Genomic DNA, 20,524 nt, shown 5'->3' with positions numbered 1-20,524 from the left:
TCTGAGGGAAAGTCTGAGATCCAATTGCCAGCACATTAAGTATAAGAGTTTCTTCATCATCGTCATTCCCCAGTGAACAGGCAAAGAGAGGATCAGAAAGACACACAAAACAGCAAAAATTACTATTTTATAAGGAACCCACACCTGAGATAATTATATCAATATACTCATTGTGAGCAGAACCTTTTCAAGCTAATTACATCTTAAAATGGTCACAGTGTTAATTAAATTTAAGACTGAGCAAACACTCCATCTACATTAAGGCAGACATAGAAAAACTCAATTCAGTAACACAAAACAACTTGGTTTTCAAATGAACAAAGAAATAGACATTTCTTCTTCTCTTTTAAGACAGGATCTCACTGCACAGGCCTGGCTGTTCTGGAACTTGCTATTAGACCTGAATTTCACCTTCCCTTTGTCTCTTGAGTGCTGGAACTAAAAGCAGGAGCCACTACACCCAACTTAAATAGAGAGGAAAAAAGATATCCAGGTGGCCAATAAATGCATGAAAATAAACTTCAGCAATAATAACAGAGGAATCCAAAGTAAAGTCAAGAGACATCACCTCATATCTGTTATCAATGGCATTATTAAAAAGAAAAATATCAACAGATATAGAAAGGGATGTTGACAAATGCCAACATCCCTTCATGAGAAAAGTCCTAAAGAGAGTAGAACTTGAAAAGCACACTTCAACATAACAGCTATCTAATGACACACCCACTAGCCAACATTGACAAAAATTGAAAGCAGCCACATTAAAATAGAAAAATGAGAGTGATGTGCTCTATTGCTGTTTCTTTTCAATATAGTACGTGAAGCCCTAGCTAGAGTATTAAAACAAGAGAAGGAAACTAAAGGGATACAAATAAGAAGTTAAAGTATCCCTATTTATAGATGGTATGATATTATACATAAGAGATCTTAAATACTGCATCAGAAAATTAAAAATGATCAACACTTTCAGCAAGTGGCAGGATATAAAATTAACTTACAAAAGTTAACATCTTTCTACATACCAATAGCAAATGTGCTGAGAAAGACAACAGAAACATGCCCATTGACAGTATATTCAAAACAAACAAACACAATGGGGAAAGAGCAGAATAAACCTAACCAAGAAAGTAAAAGATCTCTACAATGAAAACTTTAAATTTCTCAATAAATAAATGGAGGAAATCACTAGAAAAATGGAAAGACCTCCCATATTCGTGGATTAATAGGATTAATTCTGTGAAAATAATTATCCCACCTGCAGTTTACAGATTCCATACAATCTCAATTAAACTTTATATGGCATACAGACACAAAAACTCTGAATTTCATATGAAAGTACAAAAAGCTGTGGATGATGACAGCAATCCTGTATTTAAAAAATAATGGAGGGCTTACCATACAAGATTTAAAGTTATAGTATACACCAATAGTAATATAAGCAGTATGGTACTGGCACAAAAATAGAAATGTAGATCAATGGAATGGAACAGAAGACCCAGGCTCAAATGTGCATAGTGGGAGCCACCTGATATTCGATCATATGCCAAAATACACATTGAAGGAAAGACAGCATTCTCCACAAATGGTGCTGAGGAAACTGGGTATACACAGGTAGAAGGATGCTAGATTCACTTCTATGATCATGCACAAAATTAACTCTACATATATCAAAGATTCCAATGAGAAACTTGAAAGTTTGCAATTGCTAGTAGAAAACAGGCTGTACCCTACAAGGTGCAGATGTAGGGAATGACATTTTTACTAGGGCTCCATTGGTCCAGGAATTAGTTCTAACAATTGACAAATGGGAATTTATAAAACTAAAAGCTTATGTTGTCTGTCTGTCTGTCTGTCTTAGGGTTTCCATTGCTGTGAAAAGACACCCAGACTAAGGCAACTCTTATATAGGACAACATTTCATTTGGGCTGAGCAACAGGTCCAGAGGTTCAGTCCATTATCATCAAGGCAGGAAGCATGGCAGTGTCCAGGCAGGAATGGTGCAGGAGGAGCTGAGAGTTCTATATGTTGATCTAATGGCTTCCAGGAAAGAACTGTCTCAAAGCCCACCCCTACAGTGACACACTTCCTCCAACTAGCACACAGCTCCTAATAGTGCCACTCCTATTATATGTGTGTGAGTGTGTGTGTGTATTCTACATATGATATAGAGAGAGATGGAGAGAATATGTCCTGATGCAGTTACCCCACAGAGCAGTGTAATGCTCCCCCCCCCCAGGAGATTTAGACTAACTAAGCCTCCGTGTCAGGCAGGAGCTACTTCTCTTGAGTGACCCGGGAGTCCATTGCTCCTGGCTGCAGAAGGACTCCCTGAAGGAGTTGCCATGTGTTAGAAGGTGCTATGCCAGATGCCTAAGGAGAAAAGTTATCAAGAGTCCTACCCAACGGTAAAGCCTCAGAATCACAGTAATCACAGGGCTTGCAAGGCATCAGTGCCATAGTGGCACTTGTATCCTGAAGGCAACCAAACAATGTCTAATTAGAACTGCAACTATCAGAACTGGAGGTAACTCCTGCCTGGTACTGTAAATTTACCCAAGAATCTATAGCTGGAAGGGACCCACATTGTTAAAGCAATAAAGCTTCTAATTGTCTTCTGCATACTCATCCTTATGCCCAGAGATAATAACTGCAGCTTCTTTCTGCATCAGAGACCAGTAGATCCATAATCCAATCAAAACACAGAGAATAAGGGACTTGCATCCCCAGCCACCAAAGGGAAACCTGTAACACAACACCTTCATGGCTCAGGGAACATCATGGAAATTTGGGTGGAAAGACTGTTAGAAACGGAGGACTGGGAGTTCTTCTGCACATCAGCGCTGCACCCAAGAACTCTCAACGCTGTGGTTGCCTGTACAAAGCCTGTAAGGACCACACCAGTCAACACACCAGTGTGGACTGGAAGAAAACTTCCCGAGGTCCCACTTCTATATGCAAGGCTGTAGGCAGTAAAGGCCTGCGGAGGGAGGGAGAACCAGTTTTGGAGGTTTTTATTTTGTTTTGTTTTTTAGTTCTAAAGCATCAGCAGTAAACATATGCAAATAAATACGGTATTAATTGGATTCAGTAGGTGATAAAATCTTTAAATACACACACACACACACACACACACACATAACAAATAGAGAAGAGATCAGGGAGGGTTGAGAGGATAAGGGAGTTGAGGGAGGGGCAGAGATAGGGTAGAAAGGACAGAAATGCAATGTGGCTAGGTAGGAAATCCTTAAAGTTAAAAAAAATGAAAGAAATAATATAGATATGATATGTATAGGGAATGCCAGCATGCTGTTCATGAGAATGTAAATTAGTACAAATAGTGTATAAAACACTATGGGAATTTCTCACAAAGGTAAAAGGAATTTTTAAAAGGTAATTACCATATGATCTTTAATCCTAATAATAGCTATATGATATATATCCAAAGGAAATATAATCAGTATGTCAGATATTTCTGCATTCTCACATTCCTTGCAGCTCCATTCACTGTAGCTGAAATGTGGATACAACCTAAGTGTCCATATAGGTGAAATAGAAGAAGATGTGGTTTGTATAACAATGTAGCAAAATTCAGCCTTAACAAAGAAGGCAATCCTATCATATGTGACAGTATGGATAATAAACCTGGAACAAGTTATATTAAGTAAAATAAATTAGACAAATTCATGTCATCTTATATGTAGTATCTGTCAAATTGAACTCAAAAACAGTATAATTGCAGTTACAAAGGGTAGACTGGAGCTTTGGACTAGATTCAAGAAGTGCTTATTAATGATAATCTCAGACATAAAGAATAAGTTAAAACATCCATTATACAACACTTTACACTTAGTATCAAAGACTGTTCTTGGAAATCTCTACAAATAGATTTTAAGTATTTTAACTTCAAAACATGTACATATGTGAACTAGAGTATATGTTAATTTGATTATTGGATTCCACAGCTTATTTGTATTTCAAACCATGCTAGCTATATCTTAAAATATACATTGTAAGATAAAAGGTTTAATGCAACTGTATTTTGAACTAGGTAAAAGCGATTAGTCTGTTGTTTATATTTGGAGAGTAATATATTTGCTAGGTCTTTTGGAATACTTTGTAAATCACAACTTATCAAGTAACATTGGATTGTATTTAAGCATTGATGTAATGTATCAAATTTCAATTTTCATAGTATGAAAATGGGGCAGATAATAAATATTCTTCATACTGCACCCCCTGATTGTCCCCTTCATTCCTTCGAAGATTTCCAGAGGCACTGGGATGACCTGGTAGGAAGCAACTGTCATTTCATCTCTTTTCTTGCCATGTAACCTAAGAATAGCCTCCTCCAAAATGACTTACATTGTGTGCTTAATTTATAGTATGGCTATAAACTTCCAGAAGACCGTGGAGATATGAAAATATACTGCAGCGTCTACTTCAAAATGATTAACAAAAGGACCTTCACGTATCCTTTGTGCACTAGTGATAGCAGATACTTTCTGTCTGCCTGATGAGCCAGGCCTTGGCCATGGCTCATGCTGTCATTAGCATGCTCTCACTATTTAATGGAGACACCTTTTCTGCACAGCTGTGCTTAGTTTAGCTTAGAGGGTATAATTAATAAGAAGTTTTGTGCTGTTTCTTTTGGGTGTTTTTGTTTTGTTTTGGACCTGGGTCTCATTTAGCCTGGCTGGGAACTTGTTAGATATATCTCAGACTATTATTGAATTTTGGATGTTCCTGTCTGTACTTTTCAAGTGCTGTTATTATAGACATATACCACATGTCCAGTTTATGCCAAGGATAGGATTGAATCCAGGACTTGCTGCAAGATAGGCGTTCACTCTATGGCTGAGCTGCATTCTGGCTCTCTCATCTTTCAATAAAAGACACAGCATAGCTTAATTGTTTCTAATATGAAACCATGTTGGTGTCAGGAAGGGGGTTGAGAAGGTAACCCATGCTATCCTTGAACTGGCCATCCTTCTGCCTCAGCTTCCTCAGCGCTGGAATTACGACCATTCAAGGCTATAAGGAATTTTTCATAAAGACTATTGCAAAGAAAAACCTTAGACCAGAAAAGAAAATTCAGAATAGAAAAAAAAAAAAAAAAGTGTGCACACTTAGTTCTTAATAGAATGTAAGAAACCAGTCATGGGTTTCTCCTTAGCCAAGAGCTCCCCCCAGTGTCATTTGGATGTTATTGAAGGGCTAACTTAGACTTCACTAACTTAGGAAAATGGCTTTCTTAACATTGCCTTAAAAATATACACAGACACAGGACACAAGTGTGTCAGTGGAGCTCTTAAACCTCACTTAGCACGGCGGTCACCACTCTGGGATTTAGAAACAGAAGAGCCAGCGTGTTCTCCCTGTGCTCTTTCCTAACCCAGACAATCACATTAAGCCAACAGTTGGCACCAGCCAGCAATTGCCTTTCATTAGGCGCCAACACTATTCCAAGTGGTTAGATTTCTCGGTGGAAAAGAGACTGTCCTTGAAGGACTGCTTTTGAAGTTTGAAAATAATTGGTGATGTTTCTTCTCGGTGCCAAGTTTTTCCTTGTTTTTGAAGCCAGGAGCAGATTGTTGTCCACTATTTTGTCTTTATACTCAGTACAGGTGATGGCACATTCGTTAGAATCTCTTGTGGAGCATTGTAATCTACTCTACTTACATTTCTATTTACGAAATGAGGACACAATGATTCACCATGATTGTGCCATATAAAGGCCTACTACATTTTACACACACACACACAAATTTGTTAATAAAAATAAACTTAAAATAGAATGAAAACCTTTTGGCTTTGGCATCTGTAGACTATAGTATAAAAACAGAAACTGTTTATCCATCCTGACCACATTACCGCCTTTCTAAAAGTGATAACTGCTGTGTCTTGTAGACAAGAAAACGTCACGTTGTTCTTTAACTGTGCTCAGGTACCCTCTCAGCTGCATCAGAAGTCAGCCCATTCAGTTCTTCCCAAGAGTGGATTTGGATGGTGTTTTGAAAAGCTTCCTTTCAGATTTAAAATCGAAACTGCCACATTTATGTGGATTTCCCATAAAGATGACAAATAAGCCATGCTATTACACACAGGAGCTAACCAGACCACTTCTGCAGGTAAGGCGAGCTTCCAGTGGGGCACACTAATCACCCCTTTTTGGGTCTCTTGAATTCTCATGAGCCCTCCTCAGCCTAGCATCTCACAGGTGCTGTCTGTTGTTACTGGTACTTACCTGTTTGCCCTACCATGTGACATTATTGTGTTTCATACAGTGCACAGTAGTTTCAGATATGTTCCATACATATGTAGATACGCATGAGCAGGGCTATTGGAGGTTAAAAAGAGTTTTGTTAAGTGTTCGGCTGGACAGATGAACTATGGGTACAGGCCTTAGCAGTAGCTGTTGGGCGCCTGCTACCCACTAGGTGGAGTCAGGAGAGGACTTCTTTTTTTTTCATATTCAATTTTATTTTTTAAAATTTTTTATTACATATTTTCCTCAATTACATTTCCAATGCTATCCCAAAAGTCCCCCATACCCTTCCCCCCACTTCCCTACCCACCCATTCCAATTTTTTTTGGCCCTGGCATTCCCCTGTACTGGGGCATATAGGGCCTAGCAAACAGAGAAGTGGATGCTCACAGTCAGCTATTGGATGGAACACAGGGCCCCCAATGGAGGAGCTAGAGAAAGTACCCAAGGAGCTAAAGGGATCTGCAACCCTATAGGGGGAACAACATTATGAACTAACCAGTACCCCAGAGCTCTTGACTCTAGCTGCATATGTATCAAAAGATGGCCTAGTCAGCCATCACTGGAAAGAGAGGCCCATTGGATATGCAAACTTTATATGCCCCAGTACAGGAGAGGACTTCTCTGAAACCCACAGCAGGAAAAAAAGCACTCACCAGTGGTTGCCTCTGGACTGGCTTCAGTTAACCAGCATATCTGGCTCCCTGCAGATAGAGAAGTGAAAGAAGAAATGGCTGTTTGGTTTGTTTGTTTGTTTGTTTGTTTTGTTTTCTGTACCCTAGATTTAGTGGAAATGGGGAAGAAGACACAACTTGAAATCAGATTCTGAGTTTTTATGTTTGCTAGGGCTGGAAATTCTTAGGGGAACAGAGTTTTAGAATCTGGCTTTGGGGGTGGGGTGGGGTGATCTTGTATAATACATCCCAAGCATCCCCCAGACACACTCCTTCTGTTTTCCTTCAGGGAAGAGTAGGCTTCCTAGCGTTATCAACCAAACATGGCATAACAAAGCAGTGAGCCTAGACACAACCCCTTGTGTCTACACATACAGCATGTTGTGTAATTATTCATGCAATCCAATGCAGCATCCTGCTCTCACTCTCCCTATTATAACCCCCAACTGTATTCAGAAAGGTAGCATGGCATGTCCTGGGAAGTGTTCTTGGTCTTTACTAAGTATACAGCGTTAAAAACTAGGTTTTAATCCAGAGACTGATCCATCCCATAAACAACCACCAAACCCAGACACTATTGCATATATGCCAACAAGATTTTGCTGACATGACCCTGATATAGCTGTCTCTTGTGAGGCTATGCCAATGCATGGCAAATACAGAAGTGGATGCTCACATCATCTATTGGATGGAACATTGGGCCCCCAATGAAGGAGCTAGAGAAAGCACCCAAGGATCTGAAGGGGTCTGCAACCATATAGGAGGAGCAACAACATGAACTAACCAGTACCCCCAGAGTTCATGTCTCTAGCTGCATATGTAGCAGAGGATGGCCTAGTCAGCCATCAATGGGAGGGGAGACCCTTGGTCTTGCAAAGATTATATGCCCCAATATAGGGAATGCCAGGGTCAGGAAGCAGGAGTGGGCAGGTTGGGGAGCAGGGGTGGGGCATGGGAGGGTATAGGGGACTTTCAGAGAGGAAACTAGGAAAGAGGAAGCATTTGAAATGTAAATGAAGAAAATATCTAATAAAAAAGAAAAAAAACCTAGGTTTTAGTTATGCCCAGTTTTGAACTTTATGCAAATGAAAGCATTGTGTTTGTGTTTCTGTGTCTGACTCTTTGCTTTAGAATAGACTTTGTGACGCTCATTCATGCTGATCCTCTAAGCTGTGGTCACAGTTTCATTCCCATGTAGTTACATAATGATGCCATAGTTGGTGTATTCACCCAGAATGTTGCTGCTTGACAGCTAGATTGTTTGAGTGCTAACTGCAATAATGTGGTGGGCAGTGTCCCAGTGCACATCCTCTAGGCCTGTGGACATGAATCCCATACATGGAGAATCAGTATTTTATGCCAAGTTTAGGACACATGACAGGCACCTGCCAAAGTGGTTGCAGTGTCTTGTGAACCTCTTGCTGTTGCTCCTTGCCCCTGTTCATATGTAGTATTGTCAATCTCTACCTCAGCAATTCTGGCAGACATGCTCATTATCATGTGCATTTAACCTTCATGTATTTGATTAATTATGTATATTGGTTATTTGGATATCTGCTTTGAAGGATTTGTCTACCGTTTTTTCATTTATAGGTATTCCGACATAATGTTCTTTATCAGCTGTGTAGAGAACTTTGTCTCCCTCCATTCTGCAAAATGCTTTCTTTCTCTCTCTTTCTTATTTATTTATTATATGTAAGTACACTGCAGCTGTCTTCAGAAACACCAGAAGATGGCATCAGATAACATTATGGATGGATGTGAGCCATCATGGTGTTGCTGGGATTTGAACTCACAGCCTTCAGAAGAGTAGTCGGAGCTCTTAACTGCTGAGCCATCTCTCCAGCCTGCTTTCTTCCTCTTAATGGTGTTTTGTAATAGCAGTTTTAATTTATAGTCTAAGTTACTAGGGTATTTCTTTATGATAGCCATACTTTTTTGTCTCATTTTAAAAAATGCATGTGCATTCCAAAACCTTGTGTTTTTTCCATGATGTCACACAAACATCCAGTTGGAATTTATATGGTATATAGTGTGATGTGGTAATTAGATTTCTTTGTTAAGTATATATCTGTTTGTCCAACCAATGATAGTGAAAGGACAGTTCTTTCCCCCAGTATCCTACAGTAACACCTCCCGATCTACAAATCTCTGTAGACATCTCATTTCAGTTTGTTGACTTATGCCTACTCTTAGAGACATGTATATAGGTGTAACCACAGATATTATTGAGATTTATTTATCTATGAACTTTTCCATCTCTTCTGTATTCAATATACTTTTTTTGTTTGGGTTTTTTTTTTTTTTTTGAGACAGGGTTTCTCTGTATAGTCCTGGCTGTCCTGGAACTCACTTTGTAGTCCAGGCTGGCCTCGAACTCAGAAATCCGCCTGCCTCTGCCTCCCAAGTGCTGGGATTAAAGGCGTGCGGACCACCACCTGGCTAATATACTTTTAAAAAGATTTAAATAGCTTTAAAGATTTAAAAGCCATAAAAAGATTTTAGTAGCTGGGTGTGGTGGCGCACGCCTTTAATCCCAGCACTAGGGAGGCAGAGGCAGGCAGATTTCTGAGTTCGAGTCCAACCTGGTTTACAAAGTGAGTTCCGGGACAGCCAGGGCTATACAGAGAAACCCTGTCTCAAAAAACAAAAACAAAAAAATTAATAATATTATAAAGTTCTGTACTTATGCTATATTTATATTTATATCTTGCATTTGATAATTTTAATGTCATGAATGGTTTCTTAAACTTTTATTTATCTTTTATTTCAAAATATTTTCAGATTTCCACTGATTTCTCTCTTGAACCCTTCACTTCTTAAGAGTATCTTTCTTAGGGATGAAGAGATGCTTCAGCAGTTTAAAGGGCACATTTTTAGGGACCCAATGCCTCGCGCTGCCATAAGAACCTGCACACACACACACACACACACACACACTACCACCATCAACACCAACAACAACAACAACAGAAAAATAGAGAATTTGGAATTGCTTATATTCCTGGTGACTTGAACTTGACAATGTACATTATATGTGGCTCAGCTTGTTACCTTAGATGATAAGAATCACTGTGGGGCTGCTGGATTTTATTCAACACTCTCTACTGAGAGCGCTGTAGCCTGGCACCAGGATAGCATTGTCTTCCCTTCAAACCCCATGAGTCTGTGAGCATATTGTGGAAAAGCTCCTATATGGCATCAAGTTTTCTGGAGTTCTACTGAGTGCCTTCTGTACTGGAGCATAGCTGACATCTAATACTGTACTTGTGCAGAGCGCCTCTCTGTTACTGGGCTCATAACCAGGAGGACTCTGCTGTGCTCTATAGGACACACCAACACTGGAAACTCTATTTGGAAATCTACCAGAAGCCAAGAGCTACAATTTCTCTGTGCTATGGGTCAACCTCTCTTTCTGTGACTGTGCTATGGGTCAGCTGTTTTCCTTTGAGCTGGTTTCTGTTGACAGTGGCTCCCTCTGCCCTGCTGATTAGACCTTCCTGTGCTGAGCTCTGTGGCCAAGCACCACACCCCATGCCATTTCCTTTAGCTTTCATTTTATTTTGTGCGCATGTGTGTTTTGCCTACGTAACTGTCTGTGCACCTGTGTGTGTACATGCTTGTTGCTGTTGGATGTGAGCTGGCTTGTGAGTGCTGGGTCCCGAAGCTGGGTCTTCTGCAAGAACAACAGGTGCTCTTAACCACTGACCTCTCTAGAGAGCCCCAGCTGAGGCCGCCTTTTCAGGTCTAGTCACATTCACACACATTCACATCACCTGTCACTAGCCAGCCTGTGAACTGTATTTTTGGTCAAGGACCACCCCACTGAAATGCAAAAGTTTTCAAGTTGAGCATTTGTGGCTACAGACAAGGGCACTTCCTGAAAAGGGAGTGTAGAGGACAGATGCCTTAGTTGGTACCTGTGTTATAGTCTCTGGCTTTACATAACTGTTGTGTTGCTTTTCTTCTGAGCATGGTCTCACTATGCAGATTTGGCTGTGCTGGAACTCACTATGTAGACTAGGCTGGCCATGAACTCACGGAGATTTACCTACCTCCTGAGCACGGGGATTGCTTAAAGGCATGTGCCACCATATCCAGCTGGCATAACATTCTTTAAAGTTCGATTGCTTGCCAAATCCAATCTAAGGAAGAGTTGCTAAATAGATACTTACGTCATGCCTTTGTATGGACTACTTATTGCACACTTCATAGTCTCATCTTATGTAAAGCCTGTAGAATGTACTTCAATTACATGTATCATTTTAAAAGCATTTTTACATGTCCCAATGTCATTGCTATACCCACCAGAATGAATGATAATTCTTTAGTGTCACCAAGCACAGGTCATGCCCCAACTCTCATTTATCACAGTTTTATTTTTTAAGAGTTTTGTCAAGTTAAAATGTAAACAGGGCCATTTCAGATCATTTGGTCATTATATATGCTAATCTGTGTTATTATACAGCATTATTTATGGCTGTTGTTTGCTAGAAACAGAACACTTGCCCAGGAGCATGGTCTACATTTTGGATTTGAGCATTTGCTTCCTTGTATGTTATGTCATTTAAAGCTAACATCGTCTTTCAGCTTCCATATGTCGTATAAGCCAGGGGCTCTGCCTTAAGCAAGATAGACAAGTGTGGTGCCACGAACACACCTGACTCTAATAAATTGTGAAATTTCAGTTAGTCATTCTGGTTGCTTTTCAGCCTTCCCCTCCCCAGATGTTTTGCAGCACTGCCTGTTACTGCAAGCATAAGAAGATTGTGACACCCTGGATTAGTTTATCTCCAGGTATAGCAATCACAGGGAGTGTGTATATGTGTGTGTGGTGGGGTGGTGTGTGTGTGTGTGTGTGTGTGTGTGTGTGTGTGTGTGTGGTGAGTTGCTAAGCCTTAGCATATCTCTCTTTGCCTCAGTCTATCTAGAGAGGCATACTGATAGATATGGATATTTTAACAGTTAACAGGAAGGAAGAAGAGTCTGTCCCTTATTGTCCTACATCAAATGTCTGGATGCAACAGAAGGACTTTCTCCCTCAGTAAAAATCTAAGCACCTTGCCCAGGTAAATGGTAGACTTCTCAAATTCTTTTTAACAGTTACCTTAATAGTGGGCCACCATTTTATATCTGTAAAACTTTTAGTTTATATATTGTATGTCAGTGCTAGAAACTAAAGGTCAACCAAGCTTCATCTTCCAATGACCCAGACAAATGATGTGTACAGTAAAGCATGTGCTTACAAGTCAGCTCATGGCTTCACGAAGCTCCAGTGTGGGGACCACCTAAGAATTCCGTGAATTCAGCAGCATTTCTTCTCAGGCGTTTATTGGGTGCTGTTGCTTGCTATGTATGAAGAGAAATGTGTCAAATAAGTTTAGTGTGTACTGAAGAAGGGTGTGAACAACAGTGTACATGGGCTTTTAGAGTACTTTTCAGTCCTTGTAACTCAGCTGTTGAATACCTAAAACAAATTCGAGTGATAACTACATTATTTCCTATTAGAAGTGACGTTTTCAAGTTCTTGTGGCACATTATGATTGTGAATGTCTCAGTTTTAACAGCAAGTCTGTAGGAGCCCAGTGAAGTCTCCTGAAACGTCTGTAGTAGCTGTTAGTCATGTTTGAGTAAGCGTAGTATGAACAAAGTCTTTTATTGCACAGGGTTAACAAATAGTCTGTTGCTAGCTGAGGCTAACTGCTGTTTTATTACAACATTACCTCTTGTTTTTATAAAATGTACCAAGATTTTAAATTGATATCTTTATTTTACATGTTAAAAAAAAGTTTCTTTTATCACCAGAAAAAAAAAAAAAAAGAGTTCTGTGAATTATTTAGGATCTCATCTGTTGTTCACATATGTCCCTTTTGTTTCTCTATACATTTTGAATATAAACCTAAAAGTTTCCTCCCTTTTGGCTATGTACAGTATTTTAAAAATTAAAACAATGAATAATACATTGCCAACCTAGGGAGCAGAACAGTGTCCCGGAAACTCTTCTCACCAGACACGCACTTCTCAGACAGGCGAGGAAGAGCTGGTGTGAACGTAACGTATCTCAGGCACAGACACTCATTCTCTCAGAATGCATGCCATTTGTCCTGATCCACGTCTGTCTAGAGGTTTTCTCTGGGTATCTCAATGAGTGGGTGCAATTTAAAAAAATCATACAGTTTGTGAAACTGTATGATCTTTAAAAAGGAAGTGTTCTTTGATTGTTAATAATTAATTTCAACTTAGTTCTTAAATATGTTTCTTTCAAGGCAAAGGAAAAACATTTGCACTCCAGAGTAACTCCATCAGCTTTGGTATTTGGTAGAATTTCAACCAAATTGAGTGATCTTTCTTTTTTTTTTTTTTTTTTTTGGATAAGGTTTCTCTGTCTAGCTCTGACTGTTCTGGAACTCACTCTTTTTTTTTTTAAACATTTATTTATTTATTTATTTATTTATTTATTTATTTATATGTAAGTACACTGTAGCTGTCTTCAGATGCACCAGAAGAGGGCATCAGATCTCATTACAGATGGTTGTGAGCCACCATGTGGTTGCTGGGATTTGAACTCAGAACCTTCAGAAGAGCAGTCAGTGCTCTTACCCACTGAGCCATCTCACCAGCCCTTGAGTGATCTTTCTTATGATGGCATCTGTGTGCTTACGTAGCATGTATAATACAAGGACAGCAGTCTGTGGGGAAGTATGTTGGTTTGTTATCTGCTACTCTCCAATAGCAGATGAGCAGATATGTCTGTCTACACTGGACACCCAGAAATCGAGTGAGTGCACAATGCAGTTTCTGCCTGGTAGTGGCTGAGCTCAGTCAACAGGTTTATAGTTGAACTTTTTAGCAAAGCAGACACAGGTGTTGTCTCCAAATAGTTGATTATGTGTGGCAGGCAATCACAAAGTCAACACTCTAAGTGCAAATAAGAAAATGACATTTCAGGCTTTATAAGGGCTTGTTCCAGAAGACCAACGTGAAGAGTAGAGTAGAACAGAGGGTCAGCACCAGTCCACCATGCCCTTCCTTCTTGACCTGAGATGACGGTGGTAGTCCTTGCTCTTCTGATGTCTTGACAAAAAATGCTACGCAAGGTTTTATTAGACAACTTTTAGTTTTGTGCTAGTTCCCTTGTACAGAGACTGTTCTGAAGAACGTCTGTACTCCCGTTTTTATTCTTCAGAAGCATGAGAATTGTGTTCCCCTAAGGTGTATATATTGAAGTCCCGTTTTCTCTTAATTTTAAGCCATTTCATCTTTATGTGCCTTGTTATGCCGAGTAGATAATTGGGTCAATCTTATAATTCTGTGCCTGATTATAATTCTGATCCCAAAACTCCTGGACTTATCTCAGCCTCTTTCAAAAACTGAAACTCGGTTGAAGAAGGACAAATTAACTGTTCTGGTTTGCATATTATTTCTATAACTTTTACATTTTTGCTTGTGACGTATTTTTAATCTGTAAGGGTAAGAAGGTACATATACGGTCTACATTTTACCTTCTGTTGATAAATGCCATGAACAAAAGCATCATGGCAGCAGAGGAATGTTTGACCCACTGAGTAATAAGCAACTATTGAGAAAACTCAGAACAGGAATTCAAGTCGGAGCAGAGGCAGGGACCATGGAAATCGTACACACTGGCTTGCTCTCCAGGCTTGCTAAGCTTGCTCTCTTACATAACCTGAGACTACCTGCCCAGCAGTGGCACCACCCACAGGGGCCTGGACCCTCACACAACTGATTAATCCAGAAAATACCTCCACCACAGGTTTATGGGCCAGTCTGATGGAGGGAGTTCCTCAATTAAGATCCTCTATTCCCAAATGATTCTAACTTGTGGCAAGTTGACACAAATTAACTGGCACAACTGTTCTTTCTAAAAAGCTAAAGTCCAGTGTAGATTTATTTCAAAATACTAAAACTACGTATTTTGAATAATTGAACAGAGAAGCATACTGTCATAGACCGCCAATGGAATACTCAGTCGCAGGAAGGGAAATTCTGATACGTGTTACAACATAGCTCAATCTTGAGAAAATAGCCTATCAGGTGAAATAAGCCTGACCCTAAAGAAAACATTGTACAACCCCATATGAAGCATCTAGAATGGCAGACACATAGCAAAAGAAAGTAGAGCAGGAGCTAGGAGAGTACCAGAGTCAGAAGAAATGTGGATGATTTACAAAGTACAAAGGTTTGGAGTTTTGTGTGGGATGAGGAAAGGGCTGGTGATAGTTCTAGCACCCAGCTCAGTGGTAAGTATGCTTGAAGCCTCTGCATGATGCACCTAGAATGGTTCAATGCTAACATTATATTTATTTTTGCTTGTTTTGTTTTAAATATGGAGCACTTCATGAATTTGGCTGTCCTCCTTGAGCAGGGTGCTAATCTAATGCTTGCCTGCTCTGTATTGTTCCAGTGTCAGTCTGTGTGCTCAGAGTGAGCATGGGAAAATTTAATCTTATACATACTCAAAGAACAGGCCATGCTTGGCTCTCTTTGATGTATCCTACTAGTCAGTTAGACAACTTGCTGAGTTACTGCTAGGCACCAGAAACTGTAGCAGACAGTGAAAACAATCAGGCCTAAGACACACAGCTCTGCCTGAAATCAAAAATTTCACTTAAAGATCTCATGTAAATGAATCCACTCTTTCACTAGAGTTTTTTCAGCAAGTACTTCTTAGTAACTTTAGAAAAGGTCAGAGTAAAAGGCCATAGTTCTTTCACTTCAAGATGCCAATGTCTGTTCAGGGAGGGAGGACACGGACACTAAGGTGTCAGAGCACCCTGTTCACCCTGTTCGTGGGAGATGAGACTTAAAGAGAGGAGAGGCCACAGCTTAGAGCAGTGATAAGAAGGGAAGCACTGGGAGCCAGAAGCTTGCCCAAGCACATCTGGAAAACAGTGTAGACACAGATGGTAGCTGTGTGTAAGCTTTACAGTTGGTTGACTTCAGGTTATGATGTGCCAAGAGAAATATACACCTTACACCAGAAGGCTCAGTTATACTTTCTTTCTCAGCTGTTCCATGTGTTTTAGTGTTACTTTGTATTCTTATTCTAATACTTTATATTTCTTTTCTCTTTTCACTTATATTATTATTACATCTTTAAATTTCCCTAATCTCTGTCCTTTCAGGAAAACAAAGTCAAACCATCCAATCTGACCACTAAAAAACTCTTCCGCGCTTCTCTAACTCAAGCCACATTGGTGAAACCCACCAGAGCTCTAAATGTCATGCCACAGTCAACAGCCACGGAGCACAAGGTGGAGCCTGCTGTCAGCCAGCAGAGGTCGGGCTTGTTCTCAGCTGCTTGCCACCAGCCTGGGTTTTTCCATGACCGAAAGCCTTCCTGGCCTCTCAAGGCATCACAGCTTCATTTGGATGAGTCCCATCTCAGCAGAGAAAATACACAAGTTGGGAGCAGAACTCTTTGCATACAAAGTAACAGAGCCCCTGCATTCATACCAGTTTTCAAAAGGAAATCTGAGCAAGTGAACAAAAACATCTCGGCACTTAGCACCTTGAAAAGAAAACAGAGCGGAGTTACAGAACCTACCGTATTAGCACAGGAAACCAGTGTTACTCAGGGGGGCAAACCCACAGCCTCTCGGAAAAGACCAAATAGCAACATTCGAGTACTTGCTGGGAACTTAAATCAGAAGGGCTCCAAACCTCTGCAAGAAAAAGGCACCGAGTTCTATGATCAGAAGAAGGAACAGCCCTCTTCTGATTCGAGACAGACTGTGTACCTTAGAGAAGCTAGACCATTGTCTCCTAGTGCCGTGACACAGGCGTCAAGTAACAGTTCAGTGATGAAAAACGATGTTGACATCCACATTGCTGGAAAAGACAATCTAACAAGCAGATTCATCACACAAATTTTGGGGAAAAGCCACGAGTCCCTAAAACTCCAAAGCCAGCCACACATTTTTGAATCAGAATTAGAAACTGAAGACTCCCAACTCCAACAGCAACAATTAGTGAGTCAGGTTCCAGAAGCCGATGCAGCTGAGCACAGCCCAATAGAAAGCAAAGCAGCCCACAGCCTCAGACAGGAATTGTGTCTGCAGTCTTCAAGGGCTTCTACAAAGCGTCGTTCCAGTGCTGCACACCAGAGGCAATCTAGTTCTAAGAAACAGGTAAAGAATCTGGAAAAATCCACGCTAGGCTGGACTTTTACAACCTTAAATAAGGGTCTGGGGCTGGAAAGATGGCTCAGCAGTTAAGTGTACTGACTGTTCTTTCAGAGGTCCCAGGTTCAATTCCCAGCACCCACATGGCAGCTCACAACCATCTATAACTTCTTTTCCAGGGATCCCACTCCCTCACACATGCAGGCAAAAAAATAATGTAAATAAGATAAAAATAAATTTTAAAAACCAAATAAATTTATTTTTTTAAAAAAAGCATGTAAATAACTTACCCAAGTGGATATAGAGACATGGTAATTAAGAAAGCCTTCTCTGCTCTACCCTAAACCTCCATGGTTTACCAAACATTGCAGAAAAGGGAGCAGCAAGGATGTGAGAGCTGGGTGGTGCGAGTGCTGTGAAGCAGTGTGTCTGGACATGGCATGGCCACTGCGCCCACAAACTCACTGTAGCCATGGTTCCATGCAGAAGTCTGAGCTCACAGACATTTCAGCATAGACAAGGAAGCACTCGTGAGTGCCCACCCAGTGTGAGAGGGTTTGACATACTCATGGTTGCTAGGAGGAAAGGCGCCATTTTCTTCAGTTGTGTAGTCACAGATAAATGATCCATCCATAGTTACTTGCCAATAACTCTCCACCATGCTCATGGAAGTCAACAAAATTAAACTCAGTTGGTCACCAAAATAAAGCTATCAAGGTAGGAGCAGGACTTGTTTTAAAGGGCTTTGGTGGAAGAGGGAGGATTTGAAAAAGTACTGGGATGAAAATAACCAAAATTTATTACACACGTGTAAGAAATTGCCAAAGAATTTTAAGGAGAGAGACCAACTCTCTCAAGAAGCAAAACTGTTAGTAATATAGTTGGTTTGTAACAAAATGGTGTTCTTCGATTCAATACAGGTTTCTAAGACAACAAAACCCAAGACTTCCCTCAACATTCCTGAAGCAGTGTGAACAGAGACTGTCCACCAGGTAACTGCAGTGACTTAAGCACATTTACTTTCCTTAAATTACTTATACAGAGATTTAAGCTAAGCTGAAATTAGCAAGGAAATAGGAACATCACATCCTGTGTACAAGCAACTATTTTACATTATGTATTCCCAAAGAGGAATGGCATTAAGGAAGGACACACACACACACACACACACACACACACACACACACATAGGCTCTCTTCTCTTTAGTTCTGGGGTCTCACAGACTAGGAATCTAGCACCAGTACTGCAGCCACAGCAGCAGTGTGACTATGGAAGGAACATGATCCCACTAACATGTCTCTATGCTTGAGCATGACCCGAATAAAGACCTTAAGCCCAGAGATGATCGAGTTAAAGTCTACTCTCAAAATGCCACAGTGCCAGCTACACTTACACTTCAGACTTAATTCTCACTTTGGGTCCCTGGCACTGAGTTCACAAAATTGTACATCTGGAAATAACATTTTATTCCTTGTTGCCATCTGTTCTATTCTAAGAACAAACACATTGCTAAAACATCCACAAGTATTCTTCACATAAAACTATTGGCATACATTCAGATTCTTTAAGAGCCAACTAGAAAAACATTTTTTTCTTTTTCAAATGCTATTTCTTCCTATAGCTAGTAGAATTTTCAACATGCTTTGAATTAGCTAAAAGGTACATAATTCTATTCCTACTTATGTTATGGTGTGGTATTTTATGTAGTTTTAAACATCTTCATTCTAATGTTCTCATGTGGTGAAGGAAAATAGTGTATGTGCCTTAGAAATGGAAATTTGTATTTTTAGAAATAATCTACTCTAGGTTCCATGTTGTCTTAGAAGTACATTACTTTCTTATTTTGGATTACTTAATGTCTGACACAAAATGAACAATCCATTCTATTAGGAAGAGTAACATAATGAGAAAATTGTAGTTTCTATAGTGATCTGTGGGCAGTACTATCACCCAGTTATCAGCTAGACACCTCTGTAAAAACTTTTGAGTAATGTGGAGTAGTTAAGTAAACAAATTTGAAAACTTGGGGACTGGAGAGGTGGCTCAGCAAGTAAGAGCACTGGCTACTCTTCCAGAAGACACAGGTTCAGTTCTCAGGGCCAATATTGTAGTTCACAAGTGTATATGACTCCAGTTCCAGGGCATCTAATGTCATCTTCTGGACTCTGTAGACATCATGCTTACACATGGTACACAGTCATACATGCAGGCAAACCAGCCATACATATAAAATAAAATAATAAGTTTCTAAAAGAGTAAAACTCATCTCCAACTGCTCTTTGTAGGGATAACTAGGAGCACTGATGAAGTTTCTCCAGACATTGTCTGTGGCCAAGAAGACAACCGTGTGTACTGTTCTGGGACCTCTTGTTTTACTGAACAATTCTCCTTTTAATTTTTGCATAGTATTTCATTGGATGTGGATATACCATGTTTAACTTGCTCCCTATTGGTTGATGAGATACATCATTTACAACCTTTCAGTATTATAAGTCATGTGAACTGTTCTCTACAGAATGTTGTAAGTTACCGAATTTGTGCTATGTGATACTTTGTTTTTAAAGAAAGACTTTAATTCTGTAGCCCCAGCTAACCTGAAACTTGCTATGTAGACCAGGTTGGCCTCAAACTCATAGAGATCCACTTGCCTCTATTTCCCAAGTTCTGGCACCAAAGGCATGAGCTACCTTACTCAATGTAGCACTTTTGATAGTTGAAACTATCTTTATTTTGCCCTTACTATTTTATTACTGCAACTTGTTCGAAGTGATTCTGTTTTTTTTTTGCCAGAATTTGGGGCTTCACAGATACAGTACTATAAACACAATAGACAGTAGTGTGAAGAAGCTGGGTGCCTGTCACAGGTCGGCTGGGGACTAACATCTGGGCACTGTCACCTCTGTTCTGCCCAGGTGCTTCTACTGACACACTTTAAAGCAAATTCAAGGAATCGTATGATCTCGTTCATGGACACTTCATAATGTAACTCTAACATAAGGTATAATGGATGTTTTAAAGAAAAGAATATGTGTGAGCGTATACTTACACTGTGAGCATATACTTACACTGTGAGCATATACTTACACTGTGAGCATATATTTACACTGTGAGCATATACTTACACTGTGAGCATATACTTACACTGTGAGCATATACTTACACTGTGAGCGTATATTTACACTGTGAGTGTATACTTACACTGTGAGTGTATACTTACACTGTGAGCGTATACTTACACTGTGAGCGTATACTTACACTGTGAGCATATACTTACACTGTGAGTGTATACTTACACTGTGAGCATATACTTACACTGTGAGTGTATACTTACACTGTGAGCATATACTTACACTGTGAGCATATACTTACACTGTGAGCATATACTTACACTGTGCATTCTGAGATTGCCCTCTATGTTTGTCTCCAAAGCAAGCACAT

At 40.0% G+C, this 20,524-nt stretch overlaps 1 protein-coding gene and 1 non-coding gene across 2 annotated transcripts in view; one reads left to right on the top strand and one right to left on the bottom strand.

The window, feature by feature from the left end:
- Positions 1–19,444, top strand: part of CUNH18orf63 (chromosome unknown C18orf63 homolog) — a 37,568-nt gene extending 18,124 nt beyond the window's left edge. The window contains exons 8-13 of the mRNA XM_021150331.3: positions 4,194–4,290; positions 4,384–4,469; positions 5,946–6,129; positions 16,087–17,091; positions 18,006–18,077; positions 19,372–19,444. Of these exons, the coding sequence (XP_021005990.1) occupies positions 4,194–4,290; positions 4,384–4,469; positions 5,946–6,129; positions 16,087–17,091; positions 18,006–18,059 (1,426 nt within the window). The 3' untranslated portion in view covers positions 18,060–18,077; positions 19,372–19,444. The remainder of the gene's footprint in view (positions 1–4,193; positions 4,291–4,383; positions 4,470–5,945; positions 6,130–16,086; positions 17,092–18,005; positions 18,078–19,371) is intronic.
- Positions 15,282–15,393, bottom strand: LOC147000338 (U6 spliceosomal RNA). The gene has a single exon (XR_015046128.1). It is a non-coding gene; the product is annotated as a U6 spliceosomal RNA (small nuclear RNA).
- Positions 19,445–20,524: the final 1,080 nt, after the last annotated feature.

Source organism: Mus caroli, unplaced genomic scaffold, assembly GCF_978045245.1.
Source record: "Mus caroli unplaced genomic scaffold, Mus_caroli_1 scaffold_19, whole genome shotgun sequence".
Taxonomy (NCBI): Eukaryota; Metazoa; Chordata; class Mammalia; order Rodentia; family Muridae; genus Mus; species Mus caroli.
This window is presented reverse-complemented; position numbering and strand designations above follow the sequence as displayed.